The sequence below is a fragment of the Vigna umbellata genome, chromosome 2 (genome assembly GCF_029865625.1).
Source record: "Vigna umbellata cultivar VRB3 chromosome 2, Vumbellata_1.0, whole genome shotgun sequence".
NCBI lineage: Eukaryota > Viridiplantae > Streptophyta > Magnoliopsida > Fabales > Fabaceae > Vigna > Vigna umbellata.
The window spans coordinates 47296806-47314498 of NC_142166.1; the positions used below are offsets into that span (position 1 = coordinate 47296806).

Here is a 17693-nt window from a genome sequence, read left to right on the forward strand (position 1 = left end):
CCATGATTATATGTTAACTAACTAATATAACTACAGTTAAAAAGTAATTATTTTATTTTACAAATATTTCTTGAGTACTCATTACACGTATATACAAAGATGCATATAAATAAATATTATATATATATAAATTCAGTTTTCCTCTCTCAGAAAAATTGTAAAGAGACAAACAAACTTTATTTTCTCTTTTTTAGATTTTACTTTTATTATTGTTGTGTATCTATCCCGTTTTTCATTATCAGGAAAAGGGGGGGAAAACAAAAAAATCAAAGAAGAACCCTAACATCGTCCTTCCATATTCTATTCTCAAATCAGATTTTGGATTGGTGTGATTTTTTAGGGCATTAATGGAGTGAAGCATAAGAAAGTGGCGAGAGTCCCTGTAAGACCAGAAAAAGCAGAGAGGACACAACCAATGGCGTCTGCAGATAAACGATTGGAAGAACAACTTCTCGAAGCCGGTAACAAGCTCGCAAACCCTCCGTCTTCTGCAGAGGAGCTTCTCTCACTCTTAGAGGTAATTCCTTTTCCTTTCAAATGCTATTTTAACTATTGTTTTCATGATTATTGAGATTTATTTTGGGGTGTTTATTTTTTATTTTTTAAATACGAGTTGTTTGTTGCATGTCGTTCCTGTCTCTCGTCTGGAAAAGGCAAACTTGTTGCTGATATTGTTTGGCTTTGATGCTTTGTTAGATTTTGTTGGAAACAACGAGTACATGGAATTTTTTATTTCAGTTATTATTCTATAACATCATCTGGTTTGGGTGTGATGGCGTAGGGGTCAGGGGTATGTGTCATGTTATAACAGACATCCTAATATAATATAATCATATCATATGTATGCTGTTTTCCCTTAATGAGTTATGAGATTTTAACTGGTAATGGTAAGCTATGATTATAATAAAAGTCGGTGTTATTGAGTGTTTAGGTAGGGATGTATGAGATAGACCATGGAAGTGAAGAAAACTGAATAAGGCCCAGAAATATGCGATGTTCAGTTTTTATCAATTGTTGATTACTGGTTCGCAGGTTAGTTTAGTAATTGATAGTTTGGAGTGGTGCCAACTGCCAATAGTGATGCCAGGTGTGAGGATGTCGAACTTGGTTGTAGTAGTGTTGGCAGGGGTGTTGCAACCGTGGAGGGGATTCTTATGTGAAATTGAAGAAAGGGTTACAAAAATCTTAAAAAATAAAACTAATTATACATTCAGATTTTTTCCGTTCCCTTGTAAATAATTATGTTCTGCAATAAAATTTTGGAACTTTTGGATCATAGAAAATATATATACTTCAAGTCACATGGAAACCATTTGATATGATCTGGTATATTTCTGGGTTATATATATTTTCTTGATCTGGACAATTTAATAGCATATTTATAATATCTTTTTGAGTTGATGGTTAAGACTAAACTATAGCTGTGACATATTTTTCATTTATAGGTTTTGCATTTCGTGAATACAACTTTTTAAAACAGGATAGTTTAGAAAGGAAGTAATTTATATTGCAAAACATGGTCCAATATTGCTATGCTACAACAGGGTTTGATCACAAGTGTAAAATTAGCAATAATCCTCTGTCAATAGTTTTTGTTGGTGGCCAATATACCATATTCTGAATTTCGAGACTCTTCATATACATATGTGGTTGTGTTCCCTTGCTGACATTGTCTTTATGTTTTTTTTATGCTATTTACTAAACACTTTATGTAATAGCTGATCTTACATAAATCTCAAGTAGTCAGGTGTTGGATTGACATTTCAGTTGCATGTTCTTACATACTTTGGTTGCCCTATCAGCTTTGTTGGTGTCTGGGTTTCTAATTTTTTGAGCTATTTATCATGTATTGTAAATTACAGCAGTGTGAAAGACCGGCATTATTTAATGTCTCCGAATCCAGGCAATTCAGGGAAAGGTTTATTTCATAGTTTTTTGTTTTTTGTTTTTTATTTTTGGAAAATCCTTTGACTACAGCATGAGTTTGAACTTTGAAGTCAGGTGTAGCTGAAAACTTCCTTTCTGATAAAAGATATGCGATTATGAAAAATAGTCCTAACCAAATGGCTAGTCAAATTATTAATTTTTTTAATTTTATATATTGTATTTTCCTTTGGTCTACAGCAAGTAGAAAGTTGCCTGTCAAGGGTTGAACAGTCACCAACAGTTTCTATGCAAAATGCACTCTCTCCATCATTGAAAGCAATGGTTGGTGACCAACTTTTAAGGCACTCAGATAATGATGTCAAGGTTTCGGTTGCCTCTTGCATCAGTGAAATAACAAGAATCAGTGCACCTGATGCTCCTTATGACGATGATCAAATGAAGGTGTGTGGAATTTTCATACCACAATTTATGAATGCACTTGACAATTATCATACTCTTTATGAAAGGTATCATTAAATCAATTGAATCTTATCATGACTTTCTCTTGCAGGAGGTCTTTCACTTGATAGTATCTTCACTTGAAAATTTGCATGACAAGTTAAGTCGATCATATGCCAAGAGAATCTCAATTCTGGAAACTGTTGCAAAAGTCCGATCCTGTGTGGTAATGCTGGACCTTGAATGTGATGCCCTGATTTCGGATATGTTTCAACATTTCTTGAAAGGTGTAAGGTAGGATTATAGTATCGGATTTCACCAAGTTCCCTGTTGTCACAACTTCAAAATTTAATTATCTCGTCCTATATTTTTTTTTCTTAAACTTAAAACATGATTTGATTTTTATGATCTTTTACCGTATAGTCTGTGAACTATTTTAGTGCCTTTTATTTTTTTCCTGCTTGGTACCTTATGAACATTTACTAACATGTGTGATGACTGATTACTTCCTTCAGTGTATTTTTACACTTTAGTGCAAAAATACTTTAAATTTGACGATACCCAAATACCAGAACAAAGCTGTCTTTATCGTATACCCTCTTGATAATGAAGGAATCAGTATCTTAACTTGAATCAAGCATTTTTATTGGACTTGGCTACAATATACCTTTTCACTGAAGACCAACAAAATATGATGATATAGCACATCAACCTTATTATCAGTTATATTAAGGAAAATTGAAGGTATAATAAGAAAAATATTAATAAAACTATAGGCAATATATTAATATACATCTGTGTCCTGATTCTTAAACAATTGTTCAATTAGTGTATTGCATTGAACGTAATGCTTCTACTTGTGCAACTTAGTTACATATATGCAAATGCATTTTTCCAGAGTTAGACAAACATAAGGATAGGGGCATGGTTTTTTGATCAGGTTTATTTTGTAAATTTCAGGGAACATCATCCAGAAAATGTTGTTTTGTCCATGGAAACAATTATGACCGTTGTTGTCGAGGAAAGTGAAGATATATCCTTAGCCCTGCTGTCCCCACTACTGGACAGCATTAAGAAAGACAATGAGGTTGGCAGTTACTATTTCATCCTTTTTAGTAGTTTGTTATTTTAAACCTGAACCATGTTTTTGTCGTTCAAATTTTATTGTTGTCATGATGTTGATAATCATTGAAATTTAGGAAGCTTTTCCAATTGCCCAAAAATTGGGGGAGAGGGTTCTTGAAAATTGTGCAACCAAGCTTAAACCCTACTTGGTTCAAACAGTGAGATCCTTGGGTGTATCTGTTGATGATTATAGTGCTGTGCTTGCTTTAATATGCCAAGATACATCTGATGATTTGGAAAAGAATGATACATGTGTGACTAGTGAGCATGCGGTAAGTTTTCTGTCGGTTTTTTGACGACTAATGTTTGAAACATTTTGTGATGAGAGCATTCATGAAGTTTTCTTATGGTCATTTTGACTTTTTTCAGGAAGATAAGAGCGATTCAGAAAAACAGTCACTGGAGAAGTCAACACATGTATCTCCTTTAATGCTCCTGTTTTTTGTGTGCTGTTTTAGTCTTTTATTTTCCAGAATTGACACTGGAATATGGCGTTGTTTGAGCAGGTGGTTAAAAAGGATTCAAGGGAAGTTACATCCTCTCAACGAGGAAATCCTGATGCAAATAAATCTCCTAACTCAGGCATGAGCTATGGTATTGCATGTGTTGGAGAAGATACTGCTTTAGCTTATTCCAGTCCCATTAAAAAGAAAGAGGATGCTGATTGTTCCAACCACTCTGAAGGTTTGAATATATCTGGTCATGAGGTGGGTAGTGATTTGGACACCAAAAAGGTTGACAATAGTAAACAAAAGGCAGGAAAAGCTACCAAGAGACCACGAAAGAAATCAAGCTCTTCTACTAAATTGGCAAAACCTTCCAAGGATCAAGTTGCTGCTAATGAGAAGGAAGCTGTGAAAATGCTTGACTGTGAAAGCAACAGTAAGATAGTTCCCAGTTCCCCTCACAAGGAACATTTTGTTGAAGTAGCAGGACCTTCAGACAGTAATAAAGAAATGGATGCTAAGATTTCATCACCAGTGGCAGTAAATGACGAATCTGAAGTGGTTGCTTCTGCTCCAAGTGAGAGCCTCAATGATGAAAATCGCTTGAAGAAACTTGGACGATCAACAAAGGAAGATGACTCTGTAAAAGAAGGCGCTGCATATGATGTTTCTAAGGTGGCTGGAGGAGCTAGTGATTCAGAAGCCAAACCTGTGACGCGGTCAGTGAAAAAGGCACTAGGTCAAAAGTCTTTGAAAAAAACTAGTGTGGTAGATTCTGTAAAAAAAGAAAGTGGGGCAATAAATAATGCAGATGCTAAGAAATACTCAGCAAAGAAATTAGAAGAAAACAAAAAGGGTAGTGGTGGATCCTCCTCTAGGCAGGCGGAAGACAGGAAAAAAGGAGGGCGTGGAAAAGCTAAGACTGAGACAGATGTAGCAAAGTCATCTGCTATGAATGTGGACAAAGTATATTTTTTATGTTTTATACTGTGCTTACTTCTTTGCTACTATTTGTCAAGATTATTGCTACATGATTTTATTCTACTTTGTTCTTTCTTAAAAGTAAAACACTAAAGGAATCATTGTTAATTATTTAGGAAATAGTTACTACTCCGAGGTCTTGTACAAAATCTGCCAAAGATGCAAGTTCAGAGGAGACTCCCAAGGCAAATGTGAAAAGGAAACTTACTTCAGGAAAAGAAAATGTATGTATCCCGTTTTTGTGTGAACTTTTAAATTGTTATTGATATGTTAAGGTTATACACATTGGGGAACTTTTTTCTCTGGAAAAGTCTTTTATCTGGCATGTTCCAGAATTTCATTGTCTTCTTGCATTGATTTCCAATTAACTTTCTGTTGTATCAGGAGTATGGTACAAAGGAATGTGGTGAAAACCTTGTCGGTTTACGGGTCAAAGTTTGGTGGCCTAAGGATCGTGAGTAAGTACTTGGCATGTCTTCAAATTTTCATATGCTGTCACTGTAAATCTTTTTAAGAAGTAGCAGGGAAGTGCTTCGTACTGTTTTACATTTCCTTTTAAATTTTAATAAGTACTTCTGCAGCATATGATTGTCTGAGCTGTGTGAAGTACACATTTATAGTTCTTAATCTGGACTAATGTTGCTTTGTTTTCAATGATAGTGATATTTTTGTTATGCATATTACATATTTACAATGACAATTACTACATGTATCTTTGTGTACAGCTTTTTGTTGAAGTTATTGTGGTCTTGATTTCCCTTCTTGTCCCACACACTTTTTCTTAATTTATTTTGACAATTTATGTATTGGACTTTGACTTTCTAATTACACAAAAAAAAGCTTGTATCTTTTTTAAAATTTATTGTGACTAAGTTTTGATATGAAATACATTGACATAGTATCTTTTGAATTAAAATAGTGTATATCATCATGCACATTCTATTTATGATTAGTTTGCTTGTTCAAATTGATGTAATGGAAACATTTAATATATATTTTTACTGACATTTAATCTGTTGCAGGTTTTACAAGGGTATTATTGATTCTTTTGATTCTGCAAAAAAGAAGCACAAGGTGATTTGACTGTTTGTTAAGTCTCCTCTTTACCCTTACCATCACTGACAAAAAGCTTTATATTCTTTTTGTTTTTCTGTGTTGCACTGCCATTTAAGTATCTTTAACGTTTGCTCTATACTCTAGATGGCTTAATATCTTAGTTGGATGGGGGATTACATTCATTAGTATTATTTCAAATTGTGAAAAAAATGCAACATTCTACTACTGCTATGGCCCATTTGTTTGAGCCACTTTTAAAGAGAAAAAGTAAAATGCATTTTTTAAGTTGAAAAAAAAAATTCCATCAGAGTTAGTTAATGTAGTCGGTAGTTAAACTTGTTAATTTGTACTATTTTACCAAAACTATCCTTCTGATTATTTGGGACTCATCAGATTTAGGTAATTTTTGCTGTCATCTTCTCTGATTAACACAATAGAGAATATATTTATCTTCTTATTTTATAGTATTTATATGTTTACTACAAACAATTTAAAGTAATTTAGTGTATTTTGGTAAAATAATTAATGCAATAAACAATTGGAAGACTTTTTAAGAAATCGACAAAACTTTCTTAAAATTTTATCTTTATGACACAATAAAAAGGAAGTATCTGGAAATGTTTTTTTTTCTCTCGAAAATAAAAGTAAAACACAATGGAAAGGGTAGTCATTTTAGTGTTTTTCTTATTAGCTGGAATGAGTAGCTCGCGATCATAAATCTTTTCTGTACACATTTTTCAAAGCTTGTCCAAATACAGGCTATTTTATCTTCTGGCAACTATTCTGTATTTTAGGTATCGTATGATGACGGTGATGAAGAAATATTAAATCTAGGGAAGGAGAAATGGAAGGTCATTGAGAAGGATTCAGATGCAGATGAGGTTGGTCTATGCGTTGCCCTTTTACACCAATTTTTCTGCTTATAAATTAACACCGACTTTTCTGCTTATAAATTAATAACAACTATTTCTATGGACAGGAAGATCGGAGTGATCGTGCAAGTCTTGATGCTTCCATTGATATGTACGTGCTGCATATTGTTAATATAAAATTTTGTAGATATACTGTATGGATGTATTATCTTATATTTTTCAGGCATGTTTATATGGAGCGCGTTGTGTGTATTGTGGTGACCTTTTTTCTGAAATTATGTCTCTGATGTTGGCTTAGTTGGTGCTGTTTGTGTTTGCTACTGATTTGCTGGATACTTTTTTTTAAAGAAAGATACCATGATACTTTTTTTATATATATGTTGTGAATTATGATTTGTCCTATTTGTTCTGAACCAGTCTTCCTCTCCCCGTGCTTTCTAGTCAGTCATGGTGTGTTTTGTATTTGATCTTCCAATCATCTCTGTGGTCTTTAATTATTGAAGGTTGAACATTGAGAGCATCTAAATGTTGTGAATTTTCATATAGATTAATATATTGTGTTGAATGCTAAAGGAAATATTTTAAAAATAAAAAAACTATTGTTATCCTTTAATTTAAAGGAAACAACTGTCTGTTAAGAGAGAGATTGAAAAGTCTCATATTGTTGGAGTTGGCTCTCTGTATATTGTGAAGTAATTGGGCTATCTCCTGTCCATTGGTTTGATTTGTATCAATTAAGAGTGTTCCACTTCTTAACAAGTGTGATAATAGATCTTTTGTTCTTCCTTCGTTTTGAAGGATTTCAACTGTATGTCTCTTATTTAGTGCTCTTTTTGTGAATTCTCTTTGATGTTGTGGCAGACATGGATTTCTGTTTCTTTATTTGGTCTTGTTTACCTTGCATTGTTCTCTGATCCAATTCAGGCAACCAAAGAAGAAAGGGAAAACAAGTGATGGTGAAACCACCAAGCAGGGAAAGATGGATGTTTCTTCCAAAAGGTCTTTTAATATCAATTTATCTATTTTAGTGCCACCTCTTATTGGATGTCTAAATTTTTTCACCAATTTGCAGTGGTGGAATAAAGACGAATAGTAGATCAAAAAGTGTATCCCTGAAGTCTAGTCAAAGGTCCAAAGATGGCAACAAATTGAAAGATTCCATGACAAATAGCAAATCTGGGGATGGAGTTAATAAAAAATCTAAGGAAGACACTCCTAAAAGTTCTAGCAGTAAATCCATTGTTGCTACTAAAATACTGAGTAAGAAATCGAAAAATACTGATACTTCCAGGACTGGGGAATTAAATGATGACTACAGTAGTGTGCCAAAGCCGTCTTCCAAGTCTAAGCTAGAAATTCTAAAAAGTGGAAAATCCAAGAAAACAACCCCAAAGACTGCCGTTTCCAAAGAAAAACCTCTCAAAAGTGGTGGAAAGGCTGATGTTAATGGTACCGGCAAGGTGAAATCTGATTTATTGAAGATAAAATATTTTGAGAATGATAATTCAGATGTTTCAGAAGGAAAGCTAAAAGATGCCAAGGTAAAGACTTCAATTTCGTCTAAGGCACAAGGAAGTAAGGTCAAGAGTGGAAAGAAGCGTAGGAGAAGCTAGATGTTGGAGTTTTTCATGCTGTTTATTCCTTAATTGGGTGCTTTTATTCGTATCCTCATAGCATTTAACTCTTCTTTCTGTGGCTGGAGTGATCAAATGAGTTTAAGCATGTATAAGGTAGCTGTCCATCATTTTGTGGTAATTATCCTAATGTTAGTACTGTTATCTTTACTAATTAGTTAGACTAGTTTAGTTATAGTACGAGTAATCTTTAACACAAAAATATTTGGCTTTCTTTCAAACATTGCTGACTTCTTACACAATCAAATCAAACAGTATTTGCAGTGCTTATTACTGAGCTATGGCTATTATTTACTTAACAGCATAATTGATGTGGTGGAAGCTATTAAAGTTGGTCAGTTGGGGACCCTAACCCTTTGTCTGGTAATTGGTAGAGAAAATGTGGGAAGAGATGAAAGAAATCAATGGGGGAAAGAAGTATTAACTTATCAAGGGAGGGTGAAAATTGAAAGGAAAGAAATGAGATATTTTTTATATGTACCTCTTCTCTTATTCTTCATAAGTAAGAATTGCATGCTCTTTTTAATTACACTCAAATTTAGGTGGTACTCTTTTTATTCAAATCAAATACCCATTTTTTTTCTCATCTTTTATTTATTTTTATTTTCTATTTCTTTCAATTTTATGTAATCACATAGCACTTTAAGTGGAACAAATTCTTTGTACGGATTAATTGATCTCAATTTGCAAGATTGAGACTTTATGGATACAAGTGGCATATTTCTTTGATAAAGTCTTTCAATGATTGTAGATAAATGGTGAGAAAAGAGACAAGATATGTGAGAAATATAGGATAAGGTGTGTTCACTTCAAGGAAAGTGATGGAGAAAATAAATAATATATATTGGTATATTGTAGAGATATAGTCAATAAAATATTTGTGTAGGGACGTCAAATAATTTTTTTGAAAGATTTGGACAAAATGAACTTTGAATAATGGAATCGACTTGATCATCAGATTTTTTATTCTAAGTTCATAACTCTAGCCCATTCCCATTTTGGACGGAGCATATCTATTAATTCTTTGATTCCAGTTAATAAGGTAAGAGTTGAACTAAGAAATAGATTCTAGAAGCTAAAAAAGGGTATCCTGAGCAATTTCAATAATAGGGAAGGATGAATAGTTCCCGAAAAGGAATATATTGATTCTCTCCCAATTGCTTGGACTATAGGTGCGATGATTTACTTCACGAGCGAGGTCTCTGGTTCAAGTCCAGGATGGTCCAGCTGCGTCGAGAAAAATAATAGAAAACTGACTTGACTCCTTCATGCATGCTCCACTCGGCTCGGATGTAACATCCCAATATCCCACATTGGATAATTCATAATTTATATATTGTAACATTACATTTACGGTAACATCCCGTAATCTCACACTTAAAAATTCACAGTTGATATATTTTAAACTCAGATTTCAACTATAAACTCCTAAATATAACTTGAATTCTTCTAACTTATTCTTCGATCTCTTTCTTCCTTGGTATTGTTTCAGACAACATTCCTTCATCTGCTCCCGTATAACGAATTATACGATCATCGCACATACCCAAACAAAACAAACACAAACAAGTAGGGTGAGCTAACATGCAACAAATCATTTATAAAACATATATAATTACCTTGATATAAACATCATATAATAATTATGTTCGACACTCTCATACCACAATTCCTATTAGACACTCGTCTCACAATACCCAATAGACACCACAATACCCAATAGACACTCATCCGGATGATAAGTTGATGAGCGGTCACGGGAGGTTATGCACTTGTAATGACTTCTACTTCTTCTTTTTTTTTCTTTCTCTCTTTTTTTTTTTATATACAAATACACTTTCAAAATACTTCATACCATTCACAAGGTTAATCCCCTCACTATGTCCAAAACCGGCACATAGACCAGGACCTCCTGCTCCTCTCACCACATAATTCATCCCTCTCTACTTGAGAATAGATGATTATTAGAGTATCAGGATAACCTCCAACTACGGGACCCTCAACATCAACATATACACAAATACCATAACATTTACTTAATCTCTCCACAAGACTCATACCATACTAATATTCCTCAACTCACATTATACCCCTACAAAATCTCCCCATACTACCCATAACATGTTTAGATGCATAAATTCAAATGCAGTATAATAAAATGCAATAATCACAATTATAATTCATAATTTCATATCTACCACAATAACATGAATTAATCAGACATTTCCATTCCAACAACATATATTGCATAATAATTTAACAGTACAAAATCTGTTCAATATGATTTAAGTTAAAAACTTGTCGAGTAGACTTCCAGGAAAAAGAGGTGCGTCACAATGGACAACTTAAGTACCAAATCTTTCCTTAGCCAAAGTGTTCCTCAACTAGTTTTTAACAAATTTCTTATTTACAGATTCAAAACAACAGCATATAATATTAACACCGAAATTTAATATAGATATATAAAAAAAAAAATATAGAAATTAAGCAATATTGAGATCCCTGAGAAGATATGAAATTAATATCTCTAAATCTGTAACTCCGATTTCAAATCTGAATGGTCACAATAATTCACTATTTGTTATAAACTACATATTAAAATTTCAGGTTGATCCAACGGTTAACTAGATAGATATTGAGGTTTTACCGAGGTAACTCAGGTGCAGAATTTTAAGTGGTTTTCGGTTATACTCAAAATGCGAAACTAATTTCCCTAATCACAGACATTTAATTACAAATCTGAACGGTCAAAATGACTTAATATGTCTTATGAATTACATACTAAATTTTGGGCTCAATCTAACGGTAGATGAAATATATATGAAATTTGTACCATGATAGCTTAAGAACAACAATACAGTGTTCATCCGAATGTTTCACACTTTCGAAATTTCTTTCTCTAAACATAGACCTTCAATTACAAATCCGATCGGTCAAATTGTATTAATATGTCCTAAGAATCATATATCAAATTTTGAGGTTGATCTAACGGTTAAATAGGTCAAAATCTATATTTTTACCGAGACAACTTAGTAACAGAACTACAGGGTGACTAATTTACTCAAACTTGCAGTATTTATTTCTCCAAGTACAGACTTCTATTTTCAAATCCGAACGGTCAAAGTTTAGTAATAGGTCTTAGGATTCACATACTAAAATTTTAGCTAAATCCAACGGTGAAAACTATTAATAGAAAATTTTCACAACAGTAACTCGAAAATAAGAAATTATAATAATGAAAACTAAATTTATATAAGTGAATAGATAACTACCATTACCAAAATTTTAACATACTCATAACTCATATTCATTATCATAACATGGATAAAAAAAATCATATACAAGAAGGATTAGCTCCCCTACCTCTATTCCAGACTTAATCTCCTGCTCCGAATTTGTTTCCCTGAAACCCTTCAGAACCTCTACTCTTCTTGCAACTAAAAATTTCTCCCTAACTCTTTCTTCTCTATTTCTCAAGCTCTCACTTGATTCCTCTTTTCTTGGTGCAAAATATCCTTCCCTCCCATGGCTATTTATAGTAAAAAAAAATTTACTATTCATTAATATTTTAATATTATTTATTATTTTAATATTATTTAAAAATAATATTTCAATCATTTTCTCACCAAATCTGATCCTAATTTCTACCTACTACTTTCTTCCATGCTAAGGAATCTTAATGCTGAAAATTTATTTTTACTATTTACTTTTTACTATTTACTATTTACTTTTTACTATTCCATTTAAAAAATTTTACTAAATAAGTTACCAAAAATTTGAACCTCTCCTTCTAAAATTACTATAATTTTATATCCAAAATTTACAATTTTCTATCCATTAAAATTATTATTACTAATAAAATACTAAAATTTACTACTATAAATATATATATATATATATATATATATATATATATATATATTTTTTTTTATGGGTCTTACATTCTCCCCAACACAAAAAAATTTTCGTCCTCGAAAATTCAAAAATTCGAAATAAAGTTATGATTATTTCACCTTATCTCCTAGTTTCCTTGTAAATTCATTTACTCTACGTATTTTGTGCATTAAATTTCTAGCATGTCAAATTTGAAATGTATTCACGAAAAAATTAAAATCATAAACCTTCAAAACACTTTTACTTGACACTTTTAGCCCCATGAAAACCACCATTAAACATACCTCACTAGTCTCAAAATAATTCATTAATGTTTTAAAAGAACTCATCACTCATAAACTATTAATCACAAGATTTCATAAAACTTTTCATTCCTACTATAACAAGAAAGTAATTCTCCTTATAGATCCCTATTTAAGACTTCCATGACCCCATTAAACTCTAAGAATCATTTTTTTTTTCCGTAACAACTTTCCATTATTTAATACAGTTTCTACTCCTAGAAATTGTACGCCTCCAAAAGCCACTTATGTTTACCAAAATTTTATACTAGATTGCTCCACCTTACCCTATACTTCTATTTTCCGTAAAATTTCTAATTACTCTGATGATTACACGGAGTCCAAAACACTATTACTAAACAATTCATCCTTATGTTTTCTTTTCTATACCCATTTAACAAGGACTTGTCCAAAAATAATACTTATTTTGAGTATGCTTTATAACATCCATAGAAACTCTTCCACACTTAAGATTATGCATCATTTCCTTCACTCGTCCTTGATGAACTTATCTGATTCTCGGTAATATTGCATTCACCCTTAACTACACTTAATGTTCAACAATCAACTCACAATTCTTGAAGACCATAAACTTCTAAAAACATATTGTAACATGACCAAACTATCCTTTCGATCATACCCTAGACTGCAATATCTATCCTTCACTTGCATTGGTCAGACATCCCTAAAATACTCATCCTCATCCTTTACATCACCATTGAGGTTTGAATACTACCACATAACTATACCTGATGAAATTTCTCCAATCACAACCTACAACTTCTTAATTATTCCGAATTCCCTAATCACATTAGTATTGCAACCCTCCTTTTTATCCATTTCCAAACTCTTCTTCTTCCTTATCTTGCCATGTTCATAATAATATCAATTCAACCTACACTACCTCTACTAACTATAATAAATTTTACAACCATAAATCATGACATTTTAATCCTATTAAAAATACCAAATATTTGTATAAGTCGAAAGCCAAAATTTTCGTACCTGGATTTTCTCCACTACTCCTCATACCAAAATCATATATTCTCAAATCTTATCTCTAATACATTTACTAAAAAAAAATCTAACCATCTCCTTTTAATAATCTATTTAGCTTAGAATCCTTCCAATACTTCATTCTTCTCTAAAGACCTCGTGTTCTCTTAACTTATAGATTTCTCCTCCTATTAAACTTTCTCATCTACTCTTCTTTGTCTAATATTTGATTTATTCTTAATCTACTTCAGTATTCCTATCCCTTTTTATTTTAAACTTTATCTTCAATTCTTCCACCATTTTCTTTCTTCAGATTCCAATCATCACTAATACATCAATCCATGTTACCAATCTCACACAATGCCACTCTGTTTCTCATCAATACTTCCTTCTCTTCTGACTTCTAACGTTACTGATATACTAAACCAAACTGATTTCTCAAATCTTGCCACATTCATGCTTATCCAAAGCTTCTCTTAATCTAGCCTTTGAACTCAACTCCTTTTTGTGAAACGTAAGATATCTCATCTATTAATTTTGTTCTAGAAACTTCTAAAAATTTACTTCTAAACACCAACATCTTCACTCATCCATTGAAACTTAAACTCTAGTATTATATTTCCCTATCAAGGCTTTAACTAATTCTAATATCTTTCCTCAAACCCTCAGAATTAAGAAAGGAAAATCATCTATGGTAAAAGTCATGGTAGTTAGACACAATACTCTACTATCTAGATTTAGAGGAAATGGTAAATTATACCATTTAGACTCAATTCTTCACAGAGAAGACACGGAAGACCCACAACACAGAGGTCATCCTAAGGACGAACTGCTCTGATACCATTAATGTAACATCCCAATATCCCACATTGGATAATTCATAATTTATATATTGTAACATTACATTTACGGTAACATCCCGTAATCTCACACTTAAAAATTCACAGTTGATATATTTTAAACTCAGATTTCAACTATAAACTCCTAAATATAACTTGAATTCTTCTAACTTATTCTTCGATCTCTTTCTTCCTTGGTATTGTTTCAGACAACATTCCTTCATCTGCTCCCGTATAACGAATTATACGATCATCGCACATACCCAAACAAAACAAACACAAACAAGTAGGGTGAGCTAACATGCAACAAATCATTTATAAAACATATATAATTACCTTGATATAAACATCATATAATAATTATGTTCGACACTCTCATACCACAATTCCTATTAGACACTCGTCTCACAATACCCAATAGACACCACAATACCCAATAGACACTCATCCGGATGATAAGTTGATGAGCGGTCACGGGAGGTTATGCACTTGTAATGACTTCTACTTCTTCTTTTTTTTTCTTTCTCTCTTTTTTTTTTATATACAAATACACTTTCAAAATACTTCATACCATTCACAAGGTTAATCCCCTCACTATGTCCAAAACCGGCACATAGACCAGGACCTCCTGCTCCTCTCACCACATAATTCATCCCTCTCTACTTGAGAATAGATGATTATTAGAGTATCAGGATAACCTCCAACTACGGGACCCTCAACATCAACATATACACAAATACCATAACATTTACTTAATCTCTCCACAAGACTCATACCATACTAATATTCCTCAACTCACATTATACCCCTACAAAATCTCCCCATACTACTCATAACATGTTTAGATGCATAAATTCAAATGCAGTATAATAAAATGCAATAATCACAATTATAATTCATAATTTCATATCTACCACAATAACATGAATTAATCAGACATTTCCATTCCAACAACATATATTGCATAATAATTTAACAGTACAAAATCTGTTCAATATGATTTAAGTTAAAAACTTGTCGAGTAGACTTCCAGGAAAAAGAGGTGCGTCACAATGGACAACTTAAGTACCAAATCTTTCCTTAGCCAAAGTGTTCCTCAACTAGTTTTTAACAAATTTCTTATTTACAGATTCAAAACAACAGCATATAATATTAACACCGAAATTTAATATAGATATATAAAAAAAAAATATAGAAATTAAGCAATATTGAGATCCCTGAGAAGATATGAAATTAATATCTCTAAATCTGTAACTCCGATTTCAAATCTGAATGGTCACAATAATTCACTATTTGTTATAAACTACATATTAAAATTTCAGGTTGATCCAACGGTTAACTAGATAGATATTGAGGTTTTACCGAGGTAACTCAGGTGCAGAATTTTAAGTGGTTTTCGGTTATACTCAAAATGCGAAACTAATTTCCCTAATCACAGACATTTAATTACAAATCTGAACGGTCAAAATGACTTAATATGTCTTATGAATTACATACTAAATTTTGGGCTCAATCTAACGGTAGATGAAATATATATGAAATTTGTACCATGATAGCTTAAGAACAACAATACAGTGTTCATCCGAATGTTTCACACTTTCGAAATTTCTTTCTCTAAACATAGACCTTCAATTACAAATCCGATCGGTCAAATTGTATTAATATGTCCTAAGAATCATATATCAAATTTTGAGGTTGATCTAACGGTTAAATAGGTCAAAATCTATATTTTTACCGAGACAACTTAGTAACAGAACTACAGGGTGACTAATTTACTCAAACTTGCAGTATTTATTTCTCCAAGTACAGACTTCTATTTTCAAATCCGAACGGTCAAAGTTTAGTAATAGGTCTTAGGATTCACATACTAAAATTTTAGCTAAATCCAACGGTGAAAACTATTAATAGAAAATTTTCACAACAGTAACTCGAAAATAAGAAATTATAATAATGAAAACTAAATTTATATAAGTGAATAGATAACTACCATTACCAAAATTTTAACATACTCATAACTCATATTCATTATCATAACATGGATAAAAAAAATCATATACAAGAAGGATTAGCTCCCCTACCTCTATTCCAGACTTAATCTCCTGCTCCGAATTTGTTTCCCTGAAACCCTTCAGAACCTCTACTCTTCTTGCAACTAAAAATTTCTCCCTAACTCTTTCTTCTCTATTTCTCAAGCTCTCACTTGATTCCTCTTTTCTTGGTGCAAAATATCCTTCCCTCCCATGGCTATTTATAGTAAAAAAAAATTTACTATTCATTAATATTTTAATATTATTTATTATTTTAATATTATTTAAAAATAATATTTCAATCATTTTCTCACCAAATCTGATCCTAATTTCTACCTACTACTTTCTTCCATGCTAAGGAATCTTAATGCTGAAAATTTATTTTTACTATTTACTTTTTACTATTTACTATTTACTTTTTACTATTCCATTTAAAAAAATTTTACTAAATAAGTTACCAAAAATTTGAACCTCTCCTTCTAAAATTACTATAATTTTATATCCAAAATTTACAATTTTCTATCCATTAAAATTATTATTACTAATAAAATACTAAAATTTACTACTATAAATATATATATATATATATATATATATATATATTTTTTTTTTATGGGTCTTACATCGGAGGATATAGCTCAATTGATAGAGCTCCGCTCTTGCAATTGGGTCGTTAATAAAACAATAAAGCAATTGGGTCGTTAATAAAACAATAAGAAAACCATAAATATGTATAAAATGAATTTTGATGTAAAATATTTTAGTGAATTAATTTTATATTATTATATTACATTGAAATATATATTGATTACAATTTATTACACATTAAGATAGTTTTTAATGGTTTTAAAAAAGTTCTAACATAAATTCTGCTTTCATTTGAATTTGTTTATTTTATATAAATTTTAATTTTAAAAGTGGGTGAGTAATATTATAATAAAAACTTATAGAATAATTTATCAAAATCCCATGCAAATATAAATTATATAAAGTTTGTTGAATAAATTTAGTAATGAAATAGTATATGTAAAAGTATTCATATATAATTATATGCAAATTTTACATTACATTAATACTTTTTTAAATGCTATCAATTTTTTAAAAAGAGGCTAATTATATTTGAAAAAATATATTTTTTTACTTATAATTCATTACAAACAAAAGATAATTATTTATGGAACTATTCTTAAAATTTTAATTTATTTATACTATATAAA

General features: G+C 31.4%; 1 protein-coding gene across 1 annotated transcript; it reads left to right on the forward strand.

Annotated features, from left to right (window-relative positions):
* Window positions 1-229: 229 nt before the first annotated feature.
* On the forward strand, window positions 230-8709 carry LOC124828422 (sister chromatid cohesion protein PDS5 homolog C-like). The gene is made up of 14 exons (XM_047301711.2): window positions 230-517; window positions 2125-2328; window positions 2438-2619; window positions 3286-3412; window positions 3525-3722; window positions 3820-3867; window positions 3957-4862; window positions 4994-5101; window positions 5262-5335; window positions 5900-5951; window positions 6728-6814; window positions 6913-6956; window positions 7730-7804; window positions 7878-8709. The coding sequence occupies exons 1-14, from the start codon at window positions 416-418 to the stop codon at window positions 8416-8418; spliced, it is 2748 nt and encodes a 915-aa protein (XP_047157667.2). The 5' UTR covers window positions 230-415; the 3' UTR covers window positions 8419-8709.
* Window positions 8710-17693: the final 8984 nt, after the last annotated feature.